We start from the raw sequence: 24,448 nt of genomic DNA, 5'->3' as shown, positions 1-24,448 counted from the left end.
CTTCGTGACAATCTTGTGGCGCAACTTCAGGAATTGAGTCGCTCGAAACCGAGGGGCAAGGCAGACGAAAACGTTATCGCTGAAATCACGCGACTAGAGAGTGCTATAGCTGTTGTAAGAGACGATCTGGTACGTTCTTGCAATAGTTGTCGATGGCACTACAATAGTCTCATTGTTCTATCTGCGGCATTTAGAGCGCCTGCAAATCCCGGTACAACGGTATCAAAGAGGAGCTAAAGCACATCGAACGGGAACTGAAGAAGCTCTCTCCTGAGCTCAAAAAGGTTCGTGCACCTGTGTAGCAGACCCGAATGGAACTGACCATAATTACAGGCTCAAACTTCACACTCGAAACTCTCTTCGCAAATCGCAGAACTCCAAAATACGATTGACTCAGCCGATGATGGCGTATTTGCCTCGTTTTGCTCTCAGATAGGCGTCAAGAATGTTCGAGAGTACGAGGAGCGTCAGTTGAAAGTCGCCGAAGAGGAGAGCCAGGCGCGACTTAGATTCGATCAGCAGGTTGCGAGGCTGACGCACCAGTGAGTTTTATTTTTCGCCGTTTTAAGGTTGACTAACATGTGTGCGCAGGTCTCAGTTCGAAGAGGAGCAGTTGAAGTTGACACAGTCGCGTCTGGTAACGCTGCGGAGCGCGGCTGAAGATGAGCAACGGAAAGTAGCGGAGCTAGAAGAAAAGAAGAGGACCATTCAACTTGAGATTACTGAAGCGCAGGAGGGCATCGCGCAGCTTAGAGAAATGCTGCAAGGCCTTAATGACGTGCTCGAAGAGAAGAACAAGCATGTCGACCAAGCCAAAAAGACGCACACGAAAGCTGCCAAGATACTCGATCAGGCTCTCAAAGAGATTGGTCTCAAGGTATGCTAATCGTTTGCTCAGATAGCTCGACCACTTATAATTCATCGATTCATCTTCAGAACGATGAGATTGAGAAGCTAGCACTAGAACGGTCGGCGACTTACAGGAAATGCAGGCTCGAGGACATCAAGCTACCTCTACTAGAAGGAAATTTGAAGAACGTCCCGATGGAAGAGGTGAGGCCGTTTATTTGAAAGGTCATACGCGCATTAATTTCGATTCTCGCTTAGAACCTTCGGGAGGAGGTAGCGATGGACGTTGATGACGATGATGGTACCCAACAACCACGTCAAGTCCAAGATTATGGGATCGAGATTGACTTTGACTCTTTGACTGAGGAGGAGCGTGCGGTATGTAAGTTTTGATGGGACGGAATTGCGCTTGACTTTTATTATAGGATAATTCTCCTGAGACTACCGCCGAGTTCGATGCACAAATTGCGAAACTCAACGGAGAGATTGAGAGGATGGCACCTAACTTGAAGGCTATCGAAAAGTATGTCGATTCCAATTCTTTAATGACTTGATAGTGATTGTTGGACAGGCTAGATGATGTCGAGGCCAAGCTTGCAGACACAGAGAAAGAGGCTGATAAAGCACGGAAAGACTCAAAAAATGCGCGCGATCAGTTCAACGATGTCAAGCGACAAAGGTACGCGGATAGTTTTACTTTGAGCGCCAACCTCATCCCAGCAACCAGATGCGAGCTATTCAACAAGGCGTACAACCACATTTCAGATTGTATTGACCAGGTCTATAAAGACCTCACTAAAGGGAAGGCGTCGCCGATGGGAGGCGTCGCATATCTTAGTTTAGAGGACAGTGAGGTGGGTCCTTCGGTGTGTTAGTCCAGGCCATTTTACACTTGTTTATCACAGGAACCTTATAATGCCGGCATCAAATATCATGCCATGCCCCCGATGAAGCGATTCCGCGACATGGAACAACTCTCAGGCGGGGAGAAGACCGTGGCTGCTTTGGCTCTCCTTTTTGCGATACACAGGTTTGATCTTTTCGTCTTCGCCCCACAAATCTTCGTTCTCACTATGACACAAGTTATCAACCTGCACCGTTCTTTGTCCTTGACGAGGTAGACGCTGCTCTGGACAATACCAACGTTGCCAAGATCGCCAACTATATCCGGAGCCAGGCGTCCGACTCCTTCCAGTTCATCGTCATTAGCTTGAAGGGCTCCTTGTATGAACGTGGTAATTCCCTTGTTGGAATCTACCGTGATCAAGATGTAAACAGCTCTCGCACGCTGACGTTGGATGTAAGTTATTGGTACCCGAATGTGTGCGGGATCAAGTACTCACAGACCTGCAGCTGACTCAGTACGATGAATAATGGAGTTTTATTGTTATTTTGCTATCGTGGGCTGCATACTGTGGGCTGCATTTGGCCCATCGATAATTTGTTCAACCTTGTAATTTCAGCTGGACTTGGAGCTTGGAGGACGATTTGAATGGCCGGAGTCGTGTTGTTGGGCCAAAGGTCATTAATCCGTCCCTGGTGAAACCATTCTCACTTCGTGATGCGTCATTGGGAAGTGCAGGAGGCTACCGACCATCACTATCGCATGTTGACGCAATCATTTGCAAGCTGCGGATAATGTTACCCATGCTACATACTACTTCCAGTGACTATTCTCATTCCTCAAAGAAGGTTGAACATGATATCGACAGACGAAGTTCGAGCTTTCACATTGTCGCGTCCTGCAACGGACAGCTATCTTTCCTGAGTGGTACCAAAGAAAGCTTAAAACCACTGCACATGAATGACTGTCATGGTACAGAAAGAGCGGCAGGATGAGCTCTTCAGATATTGGTCAACGAGCCTGATAAACTTGAGAATTTTATCTGAGTAAAGCTTAGATGACTCGTTACTATTGCGCAGACCACTGCGCCAGAAATGCCAAGAGCCATGCGAGAGGCAACGAGAAATACCACCTCCCTGGATCGCCTGTAACCATGATGACTTGCGTGATGATTCAGTCGAGCCATGTATTGTACCTGCGTACCTCACCGGCCAGTACTGCAGTTAGAATAAAACTTGTAGATTGGGGTGCAACGTACATCACCCGACCTGAGAAATTCAGTGAGCGATTAGCCTTGGAGGATCACGACTCAAAAAATGTACGGTATCGGAGTATATGCATATTCCTCGTTGCGTTGTCGGTTCGATTGGGAAGATGCTATCCGCGAAAGAGATGAACACATGCGAAGGAATGTGATATTTGTGACGCGCCAGAAGACAAGCCTTGGCTGCGAGACGCAACCCTTGACGGGGAGTCAATGTTATCATAACTCATGCGTTTAGGTCACAAGATATGTTGTTTGCACACGCATGCTAGTCGGTTAGATGACGTTCAGTACCTAGGCCTAGATCCTCGTGTGTCGTGTAGAGTCGTGCCTCGACATTGAGAAGTCTGGCACGATGACAGTGAAGAAGCTGCATATGTTGTCAGAGAATAAAACTTGGGCGCTTAATCTGAATAACCATGAATAATGCGAGGATAAAGCACCAAAGACGCACCTGTATCCCAACTTAAACACCGACATTCGACTGTGCGATGCACAAAACGAACTCCATCGCAATTCTTATCATGCGTGTGTTGTTTCCGTGTACAATAAGTACCTCTGAGTAACCGTTCGACGAAGAGCTGAAGTTGTCCCATTAGGTGAAGTTCGCAAGCCAGATCATATCTTCACTAGCCCCTGCGAAACAAGAAAAGTCAGCTATGAGGTGCAAAAGATGAAGGACACATAAAGCCCATCTATAGCGCACTAGATCGGGACTGAGGTAGGCTTGGTGAAGTGAATAAAGTATCACTGAGACTCATGGGACGGCATTCAAATCGAATATAAATGACATCTGCATTTAAGTATGTAATATAAGGCGAGTCTCAAACAAAGGTGTAGAGAATAAGTGAAGGAGACGCCTCAGTCGACGGTGACAGCCCGACTTCGGAGATCGTTTTTGGCTTCATTGATTTCCTACAGGCGATGATCAGCGTGTAAGTCCTTGAGAGATATGACCCGTTCTTGCCTGCAGCAACTCGTGATAGGCATCGGGACAGTCACGGAATGTAAACATCCCCCAGCCGAGACTCCAGAGGGAATACGACCCGAGTGACACCAAAAGCCACCATGGAATCTGATTTATGTTACAGGTACGTAAGCTAAGGCATTCGCGCCGGTCAGCTCATGAGAAGGACGCACGACAGGAAGGATCTCTTGGGCTACACTGGCGTCAATGAGTGGTATGGGCAGGACCTCAATAACACCAGTAGATAGATCGAAATAAGGACGGAGGAGTATATTGAGACTCGATGCAAGCGAGTCATGATTCAATACAATAGAGTGTCCTTACAAACAAAAAGTGGGTTGGCAAATGATGAATGAGGGCTGGTCGTCGTGCTTGAGAGCGGCGAGCGTCGATTCAAAGTTCCAGATCACGTGATTTACTTGAAGCTCAGTTAATTATTGAAGCTTCTACATCTTGTGGTCATTTATCGAAAACCATGTCTCTACTCTGCAAACGTCCATCTGCAGGGCTCTTATCCCCATCTCTGTTGACAAGAAGTGTCTCTACTTCTCCGTACGGTCGCTCACATGTTTTCAAGCAACGTCTACCCAAATTACCCAACCCAGTAGTTCCTCATTTCCCTCAGCGTGTCGTTCGTGCGGACGGCTCATCGTACATGCAATGGACGACATCACCGCGTTCACGAATAACCTTGACGCGCGATACAACAAATAACCCTCTTTGGAACGCTACCCAACGTTTGAGCGGAGCGGTCGGGGAGGGAGGCATAGAAGATGAAGAGCAAGAGGGCACTGGTCGTTTGGGACGCTTCAGGAGAAGGTTTGGACAGGAAGTCGGTGCCGGAGAGTGGACTGAACTTCAAGAGGGTATTGAGGCTGAAGTGGAACCTCCACTGAGCAAAAAGCAAAAGGTTACCCCGAAGAAATGAGTGCGCCGATGCCTCGTCTCTCTTCGGCCCTTGTCAAGGGTATGTCTGTCCCGGAATAATTGAAAATCCTATCTTATTGGTGTTTTTCAGCTTCTCGCATCGGACTACGTTGCAAGCCTACTTTAGTTGGCGCTTGTCATTTCACAACTAAGATGCACATTCACACCAATCGAGTGAATTCTTCGGGTATCGATACCCGTGCCATCAGTTTCAAAGTATTTTTGTCTTATACCGTACGTATACGTATTGGCTGTCTTCGCCATCAAACTTTCGCCTTTGTCCCTGGCTAATACTCTCGCATCGCTGTATCACACATGTCGGCCTTCATTAATTCATTGGGCTGTTTGCCTTGATGTCGGATGTTCGTCGGTAATTCACAGGATCATGCGAACGCTTATGTAACTTCAAGCGAGCGCGAGAATTGCAGCTTGTGACTGAGTCATACTCAGCGTTCAACTCCTCTGTCCAGAACTCTCCTAAGTTAAGGAGAGTACTCCATCGCTGCCTCTTATGTTAGCGTCTCCGTCGTCACTAGTCGCTCCTGGACGAAATCTGTTTCAATTGATAAAGTTCAACATGTTTAATTCGAGCTATCATGATACTACCCTTGATATTCGGTCGTTAGACGAGGGCGCTCATCTGACTCGGGCTTTGTGACTATATGCATCCATTGTCTATGTTCCTTATGAACACCTCCGCTCGTCACATAATATTCCGGGATATACTTAGCATTAAGATAATTGTCCGTTCGATTCATCACAAAAACCGATTGCTCTCCCCCTCCATCCCCTTCGCCATTCTCAGCATTACCACATTCGACGACAGGCTCGAGAACTACGGCAGGTACGTGAGTCATGTGGAAATCACCCGCGTAGCAGTAACATACCCCGTTCCCAATAAACACCTCTGCCTTCTCTGCAATCGCCATGTCTACTGCCATAGCCACGTGCTTTTGTTCTGAATCGAGCACAATATCAGCACTGCTCACCAAGTCGTCCCACCCATCCTCCTCAAGCGCGCTCTTCAGACCATCAAGACTCCACGCCCACTCGTTTGAGAGTACATATACTCGTCTCAGCCCAGGATACTCTCTCCGAATACCCCTTAGCCTTTCCACAACCTGCTCCGTCGACGGCCAGCAATGGTCGAGATAATACGACAGCCTTGCCTTCGTGTCATTGACATACGGAGACTTATCGAATCGATCAGGGAGCGATGGATGCTGATTTATACCCATGTAGTCTGCGCCCCACTCTGCGAGGTGCGGACAATGTCGCTTGTAATCGCCCCTACGGAGGTGCAGTGCGACCAGTCCAGCGAGTGAATTACGGGAATGTGCATCGTAGAGATCTTTAGCAGACTCTGGTTGGAAGAGAGCAAAATTACGCGAAACCGCGGCTTGCACAAGCGGCGACCAAGCGAAGTCAGTCAACATGGGCGATTTAGTCAAGGATTCCCAGAGAGAGAGAATCCGTGGATTTCCGAAGAAGCTTGACGACCTGTCAATCATTCGACTTGATGTCTTGTTGGAGCAGACTCACTAGCTGTCAAAGACAACGTGGGCAGACGAGTCTATTTCTATGCATGGCTGTTGCACGGACGCGAGCTGATCTGCCCACCAATCGATCATGACAACGCCGTCTGCGTCGTTTGGCGCGTTCTGGGAGGTGATGATGTATTTTTTTTCAAGACCTCCACAGACTTGCGCGTAGAACTCGGCGCTCACTGCACGGGGTGCATCCGGTGCGCTAGGCATTGGCCCTCCTGCGGTTGGCCCCGATATGAGGGCGTTGAATGGTATACGTGCGGGACGCAGAGCGAAGTCGTAAATTGTCCATGGAAGTGGTAAATGCGACCATGTATAGTCTTCGAAGACAAATGATACGTTGGACACGTAGGCGAGGTAAGACATCATAATACTGATAAGAGCAATTAGCCACTTATGAGACCTGACGACAATAACCAATACACACGCTTCTTGAAGAACATTATTGAACCCGAAGCCCCACAGGTGACCTGGAAATCGCAGGTACTGCGGCTGATGTCCTGACAAGGAGTGCTGAGGGAGATGGTGTTCGAATGACCTGATATCCTCGTAGTTTGGTGGTATTCCCTGACAGATGATGGCGAGAAACAGGAACACCGGGACAAGGGTGACGGAGACGAGGACTTTTCGGAGGGTGAATACGCGGAAGAAGCTACGCCATGAGCAAGAATATCGACGACGGTATTTAGTGGCGCGTGGTAGTGCTGAGGGAGATGTCGTTAGGAGGACGTACTCTTCCGGTCTGAACGTCCAAGAAAACGCAGCGCGCACACTGCCGGGCATCCAACCCACAGTCTTCATCGATCGCGCCACTTTTGCTTGTGATGTGGGACCTGGCGGGACAGTCAAACGGTCACCCTGGAAGTGGGTGGTGCGTCGTAGTGGGAAGGAAAATAAATAGGTGGATGCGGAAACCCCTGGGTAAAGAGATGGTGTGAAGTGAGAATGCTGCGGATAAAACATAGAATGTGGATATAAACTGAACTATGTTCACTGCCAGCAGTGCGGCGTGGGGGCCAGTAATAGTGCTTGTGGTCACGTTGGCTCCTTGCACTCATCATATGTTAAAAAATTAGACGCTCACACCTGAAATTAGAGTACGGCAATGTAGGATTTATTTCCCACTGTCACAGTTGGGGTTGTCTTGACAAACTGCTTCACTGAAGGTACTGACAGATCTTCATTAGCGAGTCGACAGCTGCATGCCTGAGTTCAACTTCCTTTACATTAATCCACGACAGTCGTCCCCATCGACAAGCACGACCGACTCCAATACCCCAGCACAATCTACTACTAGTAGCGTTACAGTTATTACTGACGCACCCACTCTAACCCCCAGTGGCAGTCAGGTGCGTGTCTTGGCTGCGGACCGGAAGACCAAGCTCATTTTTCCCTATATCATCTTGCGCAACAACATTAATATTAATCTCTGAACGCAGGCATCCACAATAACGTCTATACAGTTATCCGGGACCCAGCCTGGGGGCTCCCAGGCTCCCAGCGTTGGTATCCCGACATCAAGCAGTCCTACACCTCAAACGACGTCCTCTTCCGATGTTGGTACGACTTCTCCTGCTACTACAACGTAGGTATTTGTGGCATCTTTTTGTTGCAAGCTATCTAACAAAATTTACTCTAATTAGGTCGTCTCAACCTGAGTTAACTACACCCACATCGTCCACTTCGTCTACAAGTTCAGAAACTTCAAGTTCTACATCTACATCTCAGCCTCCTACTTCCACAACCTCGTCTGTATCATCTTCGTCCCAAACCACGACCTCGCCTCCAGCCCCGACTACCACTACCTCCTCATCCCCCTCGCCCTCGCCCTCGCCATCACAATCACAATCACCATCACCATCACCGCCATCTATATCTCAAAACAACCCGACTTCTACGACCCCAACTTCCACAAATGGAGGCCAGACAACGTCGACCATTACCTCATCTTTTGTGACGGTTATAGGATCATCTACCATATCAGTACGTGCTTGTTTCACTAGCCTGACACCCTCTTAACACGCCATCAGACCTTCAGCCTCATTCCTACGGTCATCAGTCTACCTTCAAACACCACTACCGGCACAACAGATCGCACTGCCGTTATCGCCGGCTCCGTGATAGGCGGAGGCTTAGTCCTTATCGTTGGTCTCTCTGTATTTTTCTACCGCCAACGTCAGCGCTTCAAACACTTCCACTTCCTTGACGCTATCAACGTGCGCAGACGACAAGCCCGTGCCAGAGCAACACTGCTCGCAGGCGAGGACCTCGAGGACGTTGACCTCCCACGTCCGCCTCCAGGAAGATACTCTGACTATGATTCCCCCTGGGATCCGCGCGCTAGCTCGGGGTCACTTAATGATACCGAACGTGGAAAATTCATGGGTTCCGTGGTCCACGGTGGGGACGTTGACTTGAGCCACATCGTCGACGACGTCATGGGCCCTTCAGCGTCAGGCGTGCACTACTCACAAAATTCCCTATCATCTTCTTATTACGACTTATCAGGGCACGAGTCTACGCCTCAAACTAGAGAGAGACCCAACGCATCGCAGATTGCATTAATAGAAGCTGCGGGGCTGAGTACCACGGGAGACCCCGGCATGCAACCTATACGCCCTAGTCCACTTGGGAACAATGATCCTGTTGTGACAGGTGGCGGTAATGCCCTGTGACAATGATGCCCCCTGCGCCCCTATATTTATTTTTTCACTTGTACAGCATGTAACGTGCTGTGATCAAGGTGGGTATGCAGAACCCCTTGCATCTGATTGGCCAATCCTACACGACCCGATCTAACTATCAGATGACTATGTTCTTTATGTGCTGATCCTTACCTATACATAATTCTTGTTGTTTCACTTTGTCGCATATATACTATTACTCACTGCTGCTGTGGTTGTTCATTTTTTATCGGTACTGGACATGGATACCTTCCTATATCTGCTAGTGGTTTTAGTTATACTCATATCACGGACTTGTTATGGACTTCGTTCTGAGATTCTTTGGCTCCCTCGCTATGCACTCCTAGCAATATTTGTTGGCAATGGATGCTGCTAATCACGCATTTTGATTCTCAAGTCCCATATCGATCAGGACGTGATCGATCAAAATCGAACCGTTAAGTTCAAGCTTTGAGTACTCACTTATAGTAGTAGTCGAGCACTCCACCTACGAGCATTGTTAACTGGTCTACGACTCAGGGTACTTAGACATTCACTTGGCAGCATGAAGTGTCTCCAAACATAAACCCAACAAATCATGTTTCAGACACAGGCAACATAGACAAGCGCGAAGTGATGTGACTATGCGTTATCAGAATGAATATTCAATACATTTCCCGACACAATTAGAGTAGCAGCAACTATGCTTGTAACGCCTACAGCTCAATAGTTCGTCCTTGAGACTTCCCTTTCTACACCTTCTCAATCAATAATACAAAGCAAACATATCTATGACATGCCATCAGCTCCCCAAACCGTTTGCAAAAGGTATAATACGCTTACAGTTCAATAGTTCGTCTTTCAGACTTCCCTCTCTCTAAACCCTCTCAATCAAACAAAACAATCATATCTATGACATGTCATCAGCTCCCTAAACCGTTGCGAACGGTATAAAATACGAACCAAGCCGTGAACGGATGGAAGCCAAGGCAATCACCATGTGGAGGACCCCCGCGTCGCAGAGTCCTGCGTGGGTGAGTGTGAAGGATCGGTTTCCCATGGGGAGGACCCCCAAGTCGAGGAATCCTGAACTTGCGTGGGAGTTGGGGAGTGAGGCGGATCGGCGCCCCATGAGGAGGACCCCCATATTGAGGAATCCTGGACTTCCTTTGGAGTGGGGGAATGAGACGGATCGGCGCCCCATGAGGACTCCCATGTCGCAGAATCCTGAACTTCATTGGGAGTAGGGCAGCGAGGAGGATCGGCGCCCCAGGAGGAGGACCCCCATGTAGAGGAATTATGAACTTCCTTGGGAGTGGGGGAGCGAGGCAGATCGGCGCCCCATGGGGACCCCCATGTCGCGGAATCCTGGACTTCATTGGGAGTAGGGGAGCGAAGAGGAGATGCCATAACAATGTCTTGATATTCATATAGTTGATGAAAATGAGTGGGAGCGTAAGTAAACTCGATGGGAGCGTAATTAAGCTCGATGGGAGATGGAGATCTCATCTTCCAGTCTTCATCGACCTGTGTCGGCTCAGCCACAGTCTCCTTCCTATCAATATTGTCCGCTACAGTATTATTGTCAATTTCAGTTTGTCGGGCCAGCGGGACTCTGATCCGTGGAGGCGTCTCGGCAGGCTCAATTTGGTGAGCTTCGGTCCCGCCTCGTGATAGTTTTTCTTCTGAGTGTGACGAGAAGGAGCTTAGAGAAGAGTTGGAGTCCTCGTCTGTATCCGGGTTTGGAGTAGAAGTAACGAGCCTGAGAGTGGCCGTGGGCCGAAGACGAGAAACACCTCTATAGGACATAGTGAATAATAATATGAGGACTGGGTGTGTGCAAGATGAAGGAGTGTTCAGCGGGAAGAGTCTCATAACGACCTTGTAGAATCACTCTTTTTAGATGAATCAGAGCTGTGGACACCACTTGTGGTTTTCTATAAACATCCGCAGCGGAAGTGCGGCATCGGAGAGATCAATGTCCATGATTAGTGGTATTGATTGTCACAAACTGTGGGAGCTGTGGATTGACCATAGTGTTAAAAACACTTGAAAAGATTGTGGGATCGAACAATTGAACGGGTGGACTCGAAAGCATATTGCAATCACTGGCACTGACCGCCGCAACGGGTCAGCAAATAATCTGCTAGTGCAAACAATACACAGTGGTCGACTACACGAATAGAGTATCAGTATTAGTTGCGTATTACAGGAATGATAAACATCACCAACCTTTACTGAAACACCATATAGCATAAAGGTTGGAAGTTGGCCAAAGGAATATGCTCCAAGTCGATACCGTATCGTGATGGACTTGACCGCCGGAGGAGTCATGACTCTTCCAATTCCTCATTCGACATCCCGTACATTAGTATTTCACTGGCCGTGAAGCTACCAAGGTGTCACGTTCAATCAAATGACTTATATGATACCTTATAGTCATACTAGTACTTACTTCACGGTCGACTGTGACCTCGGTGTGAGTCAAAACAATATTGAAGCTGCTTACGTAGTCATCTCACCTATGGCCAGCTTACATGAAGTTCAATAGGGGAGCTCACACCTGGGAGCTTACGGTTTATGCTTATCCGTGCTTATGCTTACAACCCCCCAGTTTGCGCAGACGCAGATTATATAATACAGAGTACCAAGTTACTGCTTGTCATCAATTAACAACTTGCAAGCGAAGATGGCACAAATTTCTCTCCATGAGCACTGAGCAGTATCTACACGCATATATGTCGACAATGGTTCTCCGTAACCTGGCAAATCCAGAATTATCCCCCGAAGAGGCTGCGGTGCTCCTGGTCGAAGAACTACTAGCATTTCAACAGATGTAACTAATTAAACTAAATCTAAACATCTGTGAACTAGCATTAAAACTAACCATAAAAGCATAAAAGCAAGTGTAAAAGGAGTCACATGGTGAACGAGTGTATTGAAGAGAGTTGAAAAATTGGAAGGGTATACAGCCAGGGGACTTAGCAATCATCTTCGTCAAATTCATCCCAGTCAGGAGACGATGCGCTGCTTTACCTTGTCCAGAATATCCTGAGACAGCGCTGAGGAGATCCGAAAGTGAATATTACTTACTTCCTTCTTGTCCCACTTCCCCAGTAAAACAAGCCTGTTCTCGTCTTTCTCGACCTCTGACAGCAAGGTCCATGTCATATCCACGGACCAGTGGACATCGGGAATAGGAGGGGGTGTAGGGTCCTTCTTTCTCATGACGCTAACGAGACTCGGACGATCAATAATCCACTGGCAGAACGCTCGACATTGGCGGTCACAGCGCTCACCGACTATACTGGACGCGGCAGCGCATGTAATGTATTTTGGTTTGTTTATACCCATATACAAATCAGATAGTATTGGGGGGTGTAAGCGTAAGCACGGATAAGCATAAACCGTAAGCTCCCAGGTGTGAGTTCCCCTAATACTGTAGAGATACGCACCTAAGTTCGTCACACCATCACACGCCTAGCGAATCGAACCTATTTTGCGTGACGGTCACACCAATTTTGAGGCCGTCGAACCTAATCTGTGACATACGGTAAAAACATGAAAAAAAACGTCTAGTGCAGCCAAAAGTCCTTGTACTGAGTGGAAAAGACAATTCTAGTAGCCAAAGCGTCATTTTGTAACACTGTACGCAGGTTTAGAAGCAGTAATGTAGCGACAGAAAGGCTGCCAGAAGGAGCAATTAATATTGAGAATGGTGCAGGTATGGATAGCACATCCTAGAATTTAGCCTCTGAGGCAACACAGAGATCAGGCATGGTACAGAACTTTGAGGGGAAATGCTTCAGACCGTGTCCATTGAGTCGTGCGCTCGGTACTCAGTACTCAGTGCTCAGATGTCGGTCGTCGAACCTAAGCACAGCGTGTCACACGTCACACCCCCCCTGCGAACCTTCGAACCTAACGTTCATTTGGTCACACCTCAATAGGGCCGAACCTAAGTGCGTATCTCTACAGTATTGAAAAATTATCATTGTCATCAATTATTGGCTCACAACGTCCGAACTTCGAAGGCGAGCGGATGATGATTGCGCGATGATACTTCTCATTTTCAATGTCACGCTCCTTACCTTTACTTTCCCCCTTGTGCGTGCACACCTGGCCGATGTTGCGGTTCAGTCACGGTGTTTCGGAAGGTTGGGCTGGGGCATAACATTACTACTTTCATTTTTTCTCCATCCTCATTCGTAATTTCGTACTATGGATGGCTGTAAGACAAATATTATCTCCCTGCAGGCCTGAATTCGACATTGAGGTGGGGTATCATCCGACGAAATGAAAATTTCACAAAGTCAAGTCACCTGTTCGAACATAATGGCATAGTACTAATACTGTAAAATAGTTTTACAACAAGTCGCTCCTCCCACTTGCCTACGATGGTAAAGTGTCCGACAAAAGATTCAGGATACCAAGGAAAACCGATGCTGATGTACATGCTAAGACAAGGGCACCGATCCAGGCAGTCTTAGCCTGTGCAGCTTGGGCTGTGGTTTCGATAACCACAGCATACGCTGTGCTTCCCCTGCTAAACACGCTGGAATTGCAGTAACATCTATCGTAGAAGCTGGAGTACTGGAATACACATGCCATGGTCGCCAAAAAAAAGTTTAGTAGGGCCAACGATTTGCCCGTCCATCGCAGGACGTGCGAAACCGCCAAAGCAAGACGTGCATATAGCGATACTCGGCGGGGGTCAGCGGCGGAAGAGTGAGCGAGAATACTGGACAACAGGAGCATCATCCAAACTAAAGTCGAAATGACTCCGTAAAGAAGATAACCCAAAGTTCGACACCCTATTCCCTGTCAGACGTTAGCCAACTCGACCACAAGTATACAGGAAGACTCACTGTTGTAGGGGTGAACCACCCTACCAGAGATGCTGCTCCGACTGTTCCCCATTGTAAGCCAAGCGAAGCGCAGGAAGCGATAACCATTCTTGTGAACACACCAGGTGCCCAATGGTTGCTCAAACTCTGTACCCTGTTGGGTTGCGCATAGTATACAGGGATGTATTGGAGGGGCCCACGCCGGTTTCTGTCGTCATTGTCTTGGACAGTGTCGATGTATTGGATAATTTCGTTGTCCTCGGTAGTGTCGGACTCGATGTCAATGCTAGATTCGACCCAATCACTCCCACAAACGGGAAGATGGATATGAGGCTTCTCTGATGCCACTTTGAACACCATGAAGATAGTATTTGCTGTAGATGCCCATCGCAGCGAACGCGAGTAATTAAACACCGGAGGGGTGAGGAGCTCGTCTGGAGACATCACATCATCATCCTTAGCAGTTATTGCCAACGCTCTCCGGGATGACGCGGGAAACATCGCGGCATCACTGTCTGCTGTTCCTGTGTGCATACTGTGTCTGTCTGCACGGTCATAAGCAGCTTGTAAGCGATTGAAGTCGCATTTCGGGGAGAGTCGCAGCCACCCGACGACTATTGGAATCAACCACAACCACATTGAGCCAGTGGCCTCTCCACTGGATTGGACGTTCGTGTAAACGTTCGATAGTGAATTGGCTACAGTCAGGATATAGGCGACAACGACCCATGCAATGGAGGTTGCGGACGCGATTGACCATGTATGGGTGTAGTCCACGAATTCAGCGAAACATTTCCACCAGGAGTCGTCGTTTTCCGGAAGGATAACGAGAGAGGGTAAGCGTATGCGATCAGGATGCAGTCTGAGAGGGACTTGCTGAAGGCTGCTCAAGATAGAGAGCACGAAACGTGAATTAGGATAGTCTACTAAGTGATCAAACCGTCGTTTGATCCAGCGAGAGTTGAGGAGGGTGATGAATAGAGAGTAACCAGCAAGTGTCGGTGACCCAACAGTCAAGATAGCGGACATGAGATTATCAAGTCTGTACTGTGCCCCAAAGGGGAGCTGCGAAATCAGTGCAAGATTTGGCAACAGCCAAGCACTGAATTCTTGCGAAAATTCAGACCACTGGAAAGGTTCCTGTCCAGTCCCGCAGCGGGATGTGCACATCGAGTAGCTGATCGATGTCGCATCGGAGATATTCGATGCGGGGTCTCCGTTGCCGTTGAGTAATCCGGTCAAATTTTGAGCACTTGCATTCTGAATGATATCGCTCAGACACTGAGTGAAGTTAGTTGTCGCAACGACTGTTCCGGAAGCATGCACCAGTAGTAAGAGAGCTAAGCCCAAGTAATAAATCAGAAAACCGGAAACCTGTAGTCCAGTCATTGCGCTTACCTCCCTGAGAGCCTTTGTGCAAGCGCATCAAATGAGCTAGTTGTATCGACTATGCATGTCGATTGGTCCTAGTATATATATTGGTTTGGCTTACTGGAAACGGGGTTTGGCTTACTGGAAACGGCCGTCTCTTCCAAAATTTTGGGTGCTGTGAAGCATCCGCCCATCAGATCTAGAGCCTGAGGTGTGTCACTTTGTTCGGTGACTTCGGCGAGCGCAGTATCACCACAGCCTGAAATGACAAGAGATAACAATATTAAGGACGCAAGCTGCGTAAAGACACAGGTACAAATTACGATACAACTATGCCAAGAGGAACGTCCACTCTATCTCAGAAGTGAGGTATAAAGTTACATATGATCGTCGGAGACCTCATATAGGTACAAGATCGGTTAATAAACTCATGTAAAAAATGAATCCCAAAGAGGTAGTCCCAGCCAAAGCCAAAGCTCCGAACCAAGCAGCTTTGGTTTGACTCAAATCTAAACTATCGAACAGGATAACATCATATGCATATTGGGCCCCTCTCCCCAACACACTTGAGTTGCAGTAACAATTATCATAGACACTCGTAAACTGCAGCATCCCTGCCGCGATTATCCAGATTGCATTGACGATTGCCACCAATTTCCCTCCCCATCTCAAAAGGTTTGATGCTGCCTTCACGAGACGGATGGTGATGGATGAGAACGGACTCCTGGGTCTGTCCGAGTATGAGGATGCGTAGTGCGACAAGATGCTCGACATAACAAGCATCGCCCATATTATCGTTGCAAGTGCGCCATAGATGAGGTAACCGAGAGATCTACAACCAAGGCCCTATCGTGTGCCGCTAATCAGCGACAGGCGCAGGTAACTGCATATCAAATGATGCTCACCGTAGTCGGAGTAAAATACACAACTAGTACCGCGGCTCCAGTTGTTGCCCATTGCAAAGCTAGGGGCAGCAGCGAGGCCACGAACATACGAAAGAACATCCCTGTCGCCCAGGGGCTCCTTCTTGTGTATCGAGGAAGTTTGCAGTAAGCATTGACTTCGGACACGTTTCCTTTCCTATTGCTGGGCTCAACAAAATTCTTCTTATTCGAATTCTTCCAGGTAGTACCGGTCACCGGTTTGTGGTCTTTGGCATTGTTGGAGGCTATTCGAAAAGCATTGAAGACGTCCTCCGCCGACCGAGACCATGAAATGGCCCTGGCATAGTTGTAGACGGGCGGAGTCAGCATTTCGTCGGGAGATGAAGGATTTTCCATATCGGTATCAATGGATACTGCTCGCTTTTCGGAAAGATCTGATGCCTTTACAACTCCATCCGAGTCATCAGTGGCTACAAATGCCGTTGCATCCGCGTTGTCCATGGCCTTTCTAACGCGTGTGTAATCGCACTTTGGGGACAGTTGCAGCCAACCTATAACAATTGGGATAAGCCACAACCACACCGATCCTGTCCCTTGACCGTTGGAATTGATATTGGACGAGACATCTGAAAGCGAGCTGGCGACAGTCAGTAGGTACGCAACAACGACCCACGCAATTGTTGTCACAGATGCGATAGACCAGGTATGGGTATAGTCGAGAAAATCGGCAGTGGTCGGCCACCATTCATCATTGTCTGGTAGAACAACGAGAGAGCTGAGTAGTGAGTCTTCATTTGATATTCGCAGTGGACTTTGTTGAAGGCTTATAAGGATACGGACGGCGGATTTGGTGTTGGGGAAGCGTAGGTCATCGAATCGACGACTGATCCAGTTGGCGTTGAGAATGGTGAGAATCATCGAGTAACCAGCGAGAACCGGTGAACCGACTATGAGGATGGCAGACATGAGATTGTCAACTCTATGTCTTGCACCGAAAGGCAGCTGAGAAATGAGCGCAAGGTAGGGTAATAGCCAGGCGCCGAATTGTTGTGATATGTTTGCCCAGGTGGGATTCTGTGTTCCCGAGCCGCACTGCGAGAGACAGGTCTCGTACGTGAATCCAACTGCGTTCATGATGTCTGACGACGGCACATTTCCGCCATTGACATTGACCAATCCAGATGCATTGAGGGTCTGGTTCGCATTATTCATGAATTTCATGAAGCAGTCGGTAATATTGATGTTGCTGGCGTACGCTCCATTAAGAAATGGGAGCAGTAGTAAGAACAATCGGATCTCTGATAAAATAGTGAGCATAAGTCATTGAGAGCCTCCATCGAACTCACTCTTTGTATCGCGCATGAGTAAAGTCGAGTTTCTTCAATGAGGCAGAGTGCACCTAGGAATATATATGAAGGGAGCTTCTGTGTAGATTTATTAGTACGTCTTTTGACTCGTTCGGAAGCATCAGGGGACGCAATAAGACTGTGACTCTTATTGATCTCCTTGCCAAGAAGCTGTTCTTGAGGCGTTATCCAAAATTCTCATCTCAGAAAACATGGCCATCCATGGTCAGTTCAGCGCTCGTTCTGAAATAGTCTACAGGAACTCAATGTTACTTGTTTGAGCCGATTTCTAGTGAGAGCGCTCGCACGAGAGCCATGGGAAGCTCCAAGTGTGAGTGCAACCAGGTCTCGTAGATAAGATGGCTGTGAGTCTGAACAATGAGCCCAGTGATTGTCATCCTACTATGCGCCTTCCAGCGCCAGTCGCTATCGCAATCCAGGAACTCACCTGACACCAACGATCACTGCCTTGGAGGAACAGATCGAGCAAACTGCCTGTAGGAGCAGCACCAGGAGTTTTCTGCCTTCTCCTGGGTTTGTAAATCAGCGGAAACATTTTACTAGACACAGGAAGATAACTAGTGACAGCTGGTAGTGATGCAAGACAGGCATAGTAATTGCTGTGCGACTTGAGGATCATTGGAACCTCTAGGACGCAGCTGCACAAAACGGGCACGGGAGGAACTTCCACCTGCCCGATACATGATTAATGCTGTGCGGATCCAGGTACTTCGCATAAGTGACCACTACTTACCTTAGCCAGTACTAAGTACTAATCCATCGCAGGAGGTGAGATACTAATTGAGATCTATACCGACACTGTATAAAAAGAATTCAGGCTGCCTTGAGCGAATTTGATGCGGCGCAGTAATATTTGGAAGCACGCAGCTGATGTCGGACATCTAGTAGATTAATCTTACATGATAGACTGGACAACGCTCACCGGTACCGATCCATCAACAAATCTCGGCGAGAACAACACTCGCCGCTGTAGTTACCAAATCGCTGGGAATGAGAGGCAGATCTGTCAGATAGCTTTGCGGTCACTATATTTCACATCATGGGGGCAGAAAATGGTGGGCCATCTCACTGCCCGTCAGAAGATGCTAACGACCTTGACGGCTAATCATACTGTAGCATGATGTGACGAATCATCGAGCTCGTCGGTTCATGCAAGTTCATGCTGATGAGGGGCCCGATCGGATACAGCCAGTGCAAGGTCTAACGCATTGACTGTCGAGATTTCTTTTACTGGTCGAATGTCTACTTCGATGAGGGCCGATACTGCAGCGCCCCGAGGTGACCGGTGAATATTTGGATGCCAAGCCATTCATTTGTGGTCCAGAAGGGGATCCCGAGGCTCAGCTGAGTTATTTGATAACAGTCATTGCGATGCGTGTACTTTGGATGATATCACTTATTGTTTGATCTTCTAGACAGTGGCTCAGTCTGGTGTCATTTATTCCGTGATTTGCTCTACGGACTCTTCGGACAACTGCGTAGATTATCATCGACTCTTTAGCATTTGAAATTGCACAACCTCGTTCACATGAGCAAACTCGTAAGTTTCCGAGCGACGCGATTGCAGCAGAATGATTTTACTAAACATAGATGAATGCGATTGAGTGAACTGCAACCGTGAACCCAGCACGAATGCTATGTGTCGTATAACCATGGCAGTGTTGATTGATATACTCTAAGCGCCACCGCAATCTTCCGTGAGTCCAGCATTATGTGAGTAGCAGAAGAACGCTCTGCGCCAATGCGCGCCTGGGAGCGAATCGATGTCAGACGCCTCGGATAATGTGTCGCTTGGGACCATGCACTGCAACATGTCAGGCTCCGGACGTCAGGTGTCATTGACTTTCCTGTGCTCTAGCAAATAGCCACGAGCGAATCTATATCAGACACCTCGAATAATGTGTCGTTCTGTGCGACACGGCAGGCTCCGGACGTCAGATGTCATTGACTTTCCTGTGCTCTAACAAATAGGCAGCAAGCCGTTGTAGCCGTCAACTTGGCAAGACGGCAACGAGAGGTGAGAAAGTGAGGTTACATCGGCGATGACTTCAACCACTGGTAGCCAGCCCATTTGTGGGTCTTGGCATACGGAAAAAAGGTACGACTGCGTGACTCCATTCGAACGGCCCAATGGTCTTCCTCGGGCTATGGTCGTTGTGACTAACGACGAAATGGGAGACGATCGACGAGGTCCTGGGGAATGTGGCGGAGGATGCTGTGAACCTCCGTATGCGGATCCATTAGAGCGGCGGGATGGACAAGACGTTTCGCTGGAAAGGCGCTCAATCATGCACTGAAATGATCTGAAGTAATGACTTACATCACAAATAACCTGCAGGCGTGTCGGTCTCGATTGTAAGCGTGGAACAGTCTCATGCTGGACTGAAGATTTTAGGGATGGTGACATCAAAAGAGGAGTATGAAAGTGTATGAATGGGTCAGCGTGATGGCAAATCTGTACACCACTAGAAATTAACACACTATACACGCGGGTGAACGTGAGAGGTAGATAAAGTGACCTTGTGTTGAGGCTGTCCAGATGTGATGGATCAGCAACGAGCATGTAGCATGGCCTGACTAGGGAATTTGTTCACCGGTTTAGATTCCTTTTCCGACTCGCTATCTTGAAGGAACTGTCCATATGTGAAGATACTATCACAGCTAATCGCGATAAGCTGGGGGCTCCCAGAAATCGCCATGGAGTTGATGACCTCGGGGGGTTCGAGGGCTCGCCAATTGGTTAGAATGTGGTGAGGTCAAAGCCGTCGTTGCGTCAATTGACGTGGTGGAGAATTTATAGAGCGATCGGAAGAAATGGCCAGTGAGAAGAAGTGTTCAGGATGTGCGTTAGATTGTGTGACGGAGTCTCCAGTCTGGTCCACTTCATCTTACTTTCTTCGTAGTGAGGGTAAGCAACGGGCGTTGGGACGGAGAAGGTGGATGATAACGTCTGTGCCAACCACCGGATCGTCAGATTGGGGGCGGCGACGGTGCAGGGAAACCGATGCCTGTCATGTACTAGTCGATGTTTGGATGGTGATGAATGTGCGCTTATATGTGGTAGTAGTCATTGCGGGGAAATGTCGATCTTTCTTTGATCACTTATTGGTAAGTTTTGTCTGGGGTGGCCGCAGCCTCCCGCCCACACCGAAGAGTATTGGGCAGTCCATGATGGCCATCTGCGTCACTTACTGAATTCCCTCCTCTTGCGTATTCCGAGCCTCCAAGAAGTTGGGTCATCTATAACCCTTGAATAGAATGAGTCCTCCGAGTCAAGGCGGTGGCGACTCAAGCGAAAGTCAAGTTCAGCATGACTCCGACTTGAACTTATGTAATTGCATGTAAAATTCCCTCAAAGCTAGCGCTCATAAGTTTTTTGTTTTTGTATTCATTTTTGTCCATTGAGAGTAGTTAGTTACTCTGTGTAGGACAATTCTATCTAGTCTAGGGGCCCTGTGCCCCGCTGCACCTCAGGGTTCGCGAATGCCCTGGTGTGAGGCGTACCCCACCAGTCCGCCGTTCCCGCCGGCCGTTTTAGACGCGCCACCCTACAAAGATGAAATGACTATGTGTGCGTGTGTAGTGTGAGTTATACTGTAAAGGAGCCCATAAGTTAAAGTACAAGTGGGGTAGGCAGCTACTATAACATTGATCATGATATTGGTTTTCCCATTAGTCGATTTCACTTCGGAACACCAATTAATTCATCAATACAGCGATAAAACCCTCACCTCCCCTGCGGGGTACCCAACACACGCTGATCTCTCCCTGAGCCATACACCACTGCCACCTGACTTGTCATGGGCCCACTCCTGGAAAGCAATTGTAGGCCGATGTCTGCCTCGGGGTTGGCCACAAGCTTAGCATTATATTCTCGAACGCTGAGGATAAGGCGTGGTCCCAGCATAAACATCTGGACGAACTGGAGAATGGTACTAGCCCCAAAATAAACCTCAGACCTCACAGTCGAAGTCTATAGGAATGATGAGTGGTAGGATGCAAATGTCAGCCACTGATTTGCGTACCAATATCGTTGGAGAGAGGATAGAGCCGAGGTTCAAGCAAGTAGTAGCAATAAAGCTAGCGCATACAAACTTTAAATTAGAGGAGAAGAACATCACATTCAAATTTCATACTCACGCTGCAAAGTACAGCACTTGTGTTTTCATCAGCGCCAAGAAGCGGTCCTCGATTTTCCATTGTCGGAGTTCACGGGAGCGTTTGGCAGCAATCCAGATTGCAAGACATAGCGCAAGGACCTCCCATACAGAGCCGAATATCCAAGTCGCGGCGATCAGAAGCTTGTCATTTCCCACATTATTAGCGACACATTGATAGGTGCCGGAAAGAATGTATTCCTCTGGTATTCCATAAGCCTGGGATGATCTCGAGTCTGTCATCCATAAGGAAAGCGTACCATATGAATAATGGTTGCGTTCTAGCATCACACCGATTATACCGCAAGCGATCGTAATAGCCAGGAAGATTGCAACGAGAAACACGAGCATCTTTCCGGATTGCTGATACATGGCATGTAAACGAGCGATAATGATGACTTGCATGATATTTCAGTCAAGTCAATGCTGCAGGGAAGTAGCTCACCGTCCAGGATGGTATTTATGATGAAAGAGAGCCATGTTACTGAAAGAGCCAAAGTAGTGCCTGAAGAACAGGTCGCTGATGAGTATATGAAGACTCGACGCTTTAAACGAACTCACAGCTATTTCATTTGGTAAATTAATTCAAGAATGGGGTCGAGAATCTCACCCCTACATAGGAGTGTTGTTAGTTGTGAATGGTAAGTATCGGTGCAGAATACTCACTGCATCTGTCACCGAGATAGAGGGGAGACTCGCTACATGCTTCCGGTCAGAATAACGATCAGTATATGAGGATACGTACACAGTAAGGATACGCTGGTCGTCAAAGATGGCTTGTTAGCATACTGCCAACGTGTTGGCTAGCGAACATACACAATGAATAGTATTTCGGCGGTGCGCAACTAAAATAATTGTCAGTGCAACTTTCAAATGCACTGGTAACACAAAAAACTCACACTGAGGTACAAGATGGTCATGAGTGACCAGCGTTGCTTCTGCTCAAAATTATTTCATCTACTCTGCGATTCTTCTGATAGGGACTCTGCTCACCCAGACCAGCTCAAACTATGAAATCAGCCTTAGTGAGATGGGTACTGCGATAATAGCATCAACTCACCTCTTGTCCGAACGACAGTGCTACAGAATACCATGAGGGCATCAATAATTTTCATGAAAAGTATTATCCTACTTTACCCCAATCGTATACAACCACAGTAGACGCTGCAACTGTGAACCCACATCAAATATTGAGTGACATATCACCAACGTTATCTGACTTGTTGTCCACAAACCTATAAAATAGCTGAGAACAAGATAGAAATTTATTAGCGGCCACAGACTGGGATCATCTGAGATCACAGTCATATTCAAGGGATCGGTGTCAGTGAGTGACAAGCTTGGTGGCGATATAACGATGGCGTTGGTGTAGATATAGCATCATTCTAGCACTGTTATCGCTAAAATGGGGATGGTATCGATTGTGATTGACCACAGCATTTGTTGCCGTATCATGATGAAATCGAGTCACCTCCGAGTCCAGGCCCGTGGGCCCGGACATAGGTTGCGGACCTACAAAATCGTGGAATGGCTGTTGCAAAGTTAGATTATCATCAATGTTAATGAGTTGGATCACCAGGCTGCACACGCTCGATGATGTCGATGATGGATGATCAATATCAATGATCAGCGAACCCTAGTACTGCACTGGTGTCCTTTTGGAGATACCGCTTAAGCTGCGTTTGAAAAGTCGAAGGTCTTGCAGTGGTTAATCATACTACAACGTCTGAAAAATCATTCGCCCGAGTCTTTGGTACTACCACTTGCACATGGTCCAATCTGCGCCCAAGTACGCAAGTAGTTAGTCTCCTTAGAACTTCTAGAAGGAAGACATAGTAGCACTAGTCATGATAGTCGATTGACTTGCCAACAGACGCTGTACGTAAACTTTACATAATAGGGAGTTCCCTCTAATCAGCCACAATTTGAACCTAAGACCTAAGGTTTGATCTAAGCGTGGGCAGGCGTGGGCAAACCTCTGATATAAGGCTTGCCCGTCTTGGATTTCCAATTTCAGCTGTGAACTGAGCGGTGTTATGCATTCACAGTTCAACGTTCAGGTCTCAGATCTCATAGCTGGAGAACATCCTTGGTACAGAACACGCCTGGAACACGCAGCTAAGTATTGTGAAAGTTCGATTGTTCGAATGAAGGCCACGTGCGCCAGTATTCGATATGGTATCAAGAGTTGCAGGACAAGCAGAAACAAGGAGGACTTGAAAACAAAAACCGGCAAGCAAAGACGGTCATAGTATAGCTAATAAATACCTAAGCCAATGACGTAATCTGACTCAGGCTGCACGTTTTGTTGTTAAACAACGCATAAATAAGAAAATGTTCACTCGCCTCATCTCGGAGTAGAATAAGATTCTCGCTTTCTGAAGGCATAGCGTGGGGCATTGGGCTTGCACGCGCAAGAAGCGATACTGAGTAAATATTCGATCAAGTGGAGATGCAGATGATAGTCAGATACCAACCGCAAGCGATCAGAAAGATAGCATAGGCTGGGAACGAGATGAGTTTCGGCACCATTTCTTATGACCCCCGTAGGCTATGAAATGATAGGCTAGGATGTAGTTAGAAAATAACAGCCACAGAATGACAGAGCAGCGCACCGTAAAAGCGATATTGCAGTGAAGGACAGGATGTGATAGTGTGTTTAGCGCACAATAAATAGACGTTCTTCGTCCTTTTATCCACAACACCGAGCCTTGACACCAGAAGAATGATGGACACGTTGTACACTGGAGTGGGAATCAGA

The 24,448-nt window shown here is 47.8% G+C and overlaps 8 protein-coding genes across 8 annotated transcripts; 3 read left to right on the top strand and 5 right to left on the bottom strand.

Moving 5' to 3' along the window:
• Positions 1 to 1,378: 1,378 nt before the first annotated feature.
• DFJ58DRAFT_157994 (RecF/RecN/SMC N terminal domain-containing protein) lies at positions 1,379 to 2,355 on the top strand. The gene is made up of 5 exons (XM_041378947.1): positions 1,379 to 1,528; positions 1,577 to 1,703; positions 1,755 to 1,879; positions 1,933 to 2,149; positions 2,203 to 2,355. Exons 2-5 carry the CDS (start codon positions 1,665 to 1,667, stop codon positions 2,221 to 2,223), a joined length of 402 nt encoding a protein of 133 aa, XP_041237378.1. The 5' UTR covers positions 1,379 to 1,528; positions 1,577 to 1,664; the 3' UTR covers positions 2,224 to 2,355.
• Positions 2,356 to 3,609: 1,254 nt separating this feature from the next.
• On the bottom strand, positions 3,610 to 4,319 carry DFJ58DRAFT_817118 (dolichol-phosphate mannosyltransferase subunit 3). The gene is made up of 4 exons (XM_041391778.1): positions 4,152 to 4,319; positions 4,098 to 4,122; positions 3,925 to 4,032; positions 3,610 to 3,872 (listed from the first exon to the last, which is right to left on the bottom strand). The coding sequence occupies exons 1-4, from the start codon at positions 4,220 to 4,222 to the stop codon at positions 3,819 to 3,821; spliced, it is 258 nt and encodes an 85-aa protein (XP_041237377.1). The 5' UTR covers positions 4,223 to 4,319; the 3' UTR covers positions 3,610 to 3,818.
• Positions 4,320 to 4,355: 36 nt separating this feature from the next.
• On the top strand, positions 4,356 to 5,208 carry DFJ58DRAFT_157935 (uncharacterized protein). The gene is made up of 2 exons (XM_041378946.1): positions 4,356 to 4,891; positions 4,943 to 5,208. Exon 1 carries the CDS (start codon positions 4,400 to 4,402, stop codon positions 4,850 to 4,852), a length of 453 nt encoding a protein of 150 aa, XP_041237376.1. The 5' UTR covers positions 4,356 to 4,399; the 3' UTR covers positions 4,853 to 4,891; positions 4,943 to 5,208.
• Positions 5,209 to 5,608: 400 nt separating this feature from the next.
• Positions 5,609 to 7,181, bottom strand: DFJ58DRAFT_669211 (uncharacterized protein; the record flags this gene model as incomplete). Its single annotated transcript, XM_041382767.1, has 4 exons — positions 5,609 to 5,686; positions 5,739 to 6,342; positions 6,394 to 6,771; positions 6,826 to 7,181. The coding sequence occupies 4 exons, from the start codon at positions 7,179 to 7,181 to the stop codon at positions 5,609 to 5,611; spliced, it is 1,416 nt and encodes a 471-aa protein (XP_041237375.1).
• A 277-nt stretch (positions 7,182 to 7,458) lies between these two features.
• On the top strand, positions 7,459 to 9,481 carry DFJ58DRAFT_817111 (uncharacterized protein). The gene is made up of 4 exons (XM_041391777.1): positions 7,459 to 7,747; positions 7,838 to 7,983; positions 8,042 to 8,381; positions 8,429 to 9,481. The coding sequence occupies exons 1-4, from the start codon at positions 7,601 to 7,603 to the stop codon at positions 9,071 to 9,073; spliced, it is 1,278 nt and encodes a 425-aa protein (XP_041237374.1). The 5' UTR covers positions 7,459 to 7,600; the 3' UTR covers positions 9,074 to 9,481.
• A 206-nt stretch (positions 9,482 to 9,687) lies between these two features.
• On the bottom strand, positions 9,688 to 11,051 carry DFJ58DRAFT_157921 (uncharacterized protein). Its single transcript, XM_041378945.1, has 3 exons — positions 10,025 to 11,051; positions 9,905 to 9,971; positions 9,688 to 9,850 (listed from the first exon to the last, which is right to left on the bottom strand). The coding sequence occupies exon 1, from the start codon at positions 10,934 to 10,936 to the stop codon at positions 10,055 to 10,057; it is 882 nt and encodes a 293-aa protein (XP_041237373.1). The 5' UTR covers positions 10,937 to 11,051; the 3' UTR covers positions 9,688 to 9,850; positions 9,905 to 9,971; positions 10,025 to 10,054.
• Positions 11,052 to 13,453: 2,402 nt separating this feature from the next.
• DFJ58DRAFT_749620 (uncharacterized protein) lies at positions 13,454 to 15,581 on the bottom strand (the record flags this gene model as incomplete). Its single annotated transcript, XM_041387673.1, has 4 exons — positions 15,422 to 15,581; positions 15,307 to 15,374; positions 13,930 to 15,248; positions 13,454 to 13,882 (listed from the first exon to the last, which is right to left on the bottom strand). The coding sequence occupies exons 2-4, from the start codon at positions 15,332 to 15,334 to the stop codon at positions 13,454 to 13,456; spliced, it is 1,776 nt and encodes a 591-aa protein (XP_041237372.1). The 5' UTR covers positions 15,335 to 15,374; positions 15,422 to 15,581.
• Positions 15,582 to 15,620: 39 nt separating this feature from the next.
• DFJ58DRAFT_157897 (uncharacterized protein) lies at positions 15,621 to 17,716 on the bottom strand. The gene is made up of 3 exons (XM_041378944.1): positions 17,510 to 17,716; positions 16,185 to 17,461; positions 15,621 to 16,125 (listed from the first exon to the last, which is right to left on the bottom strand). Exons 1-3 carry the CDS (start codon positions 17,523 to 17,525, stop codon positions 15,679 to 15,681), a joined length of 1,740 nt encoding a protein of 579 aa, XP_041237371.1. The 5' UTR covers positions 17,526 to 17,716; the 3' UTR covers positions 15,621 to 15,678.
• Positions 17,717 to 24,448: the final 6,732 nt, after the last annotated feature.

Source organism: Suillus subalutaceus, assembly GCF_016647625.1.
Source record: "Suillus subalutaceus strain FC151 chromosome Unknown DFJ58scaffold_182, whole genome shotgun sequence".
NCBI lineage: Eukaryota > Fungi > Basidiomycota > Agaricomycetes > Boletales > Suillaceae > Suillus > Suillus subalutaceus.
This window is presented reverse-complemented; position numbering and strand designations above follow the sequence as displayed.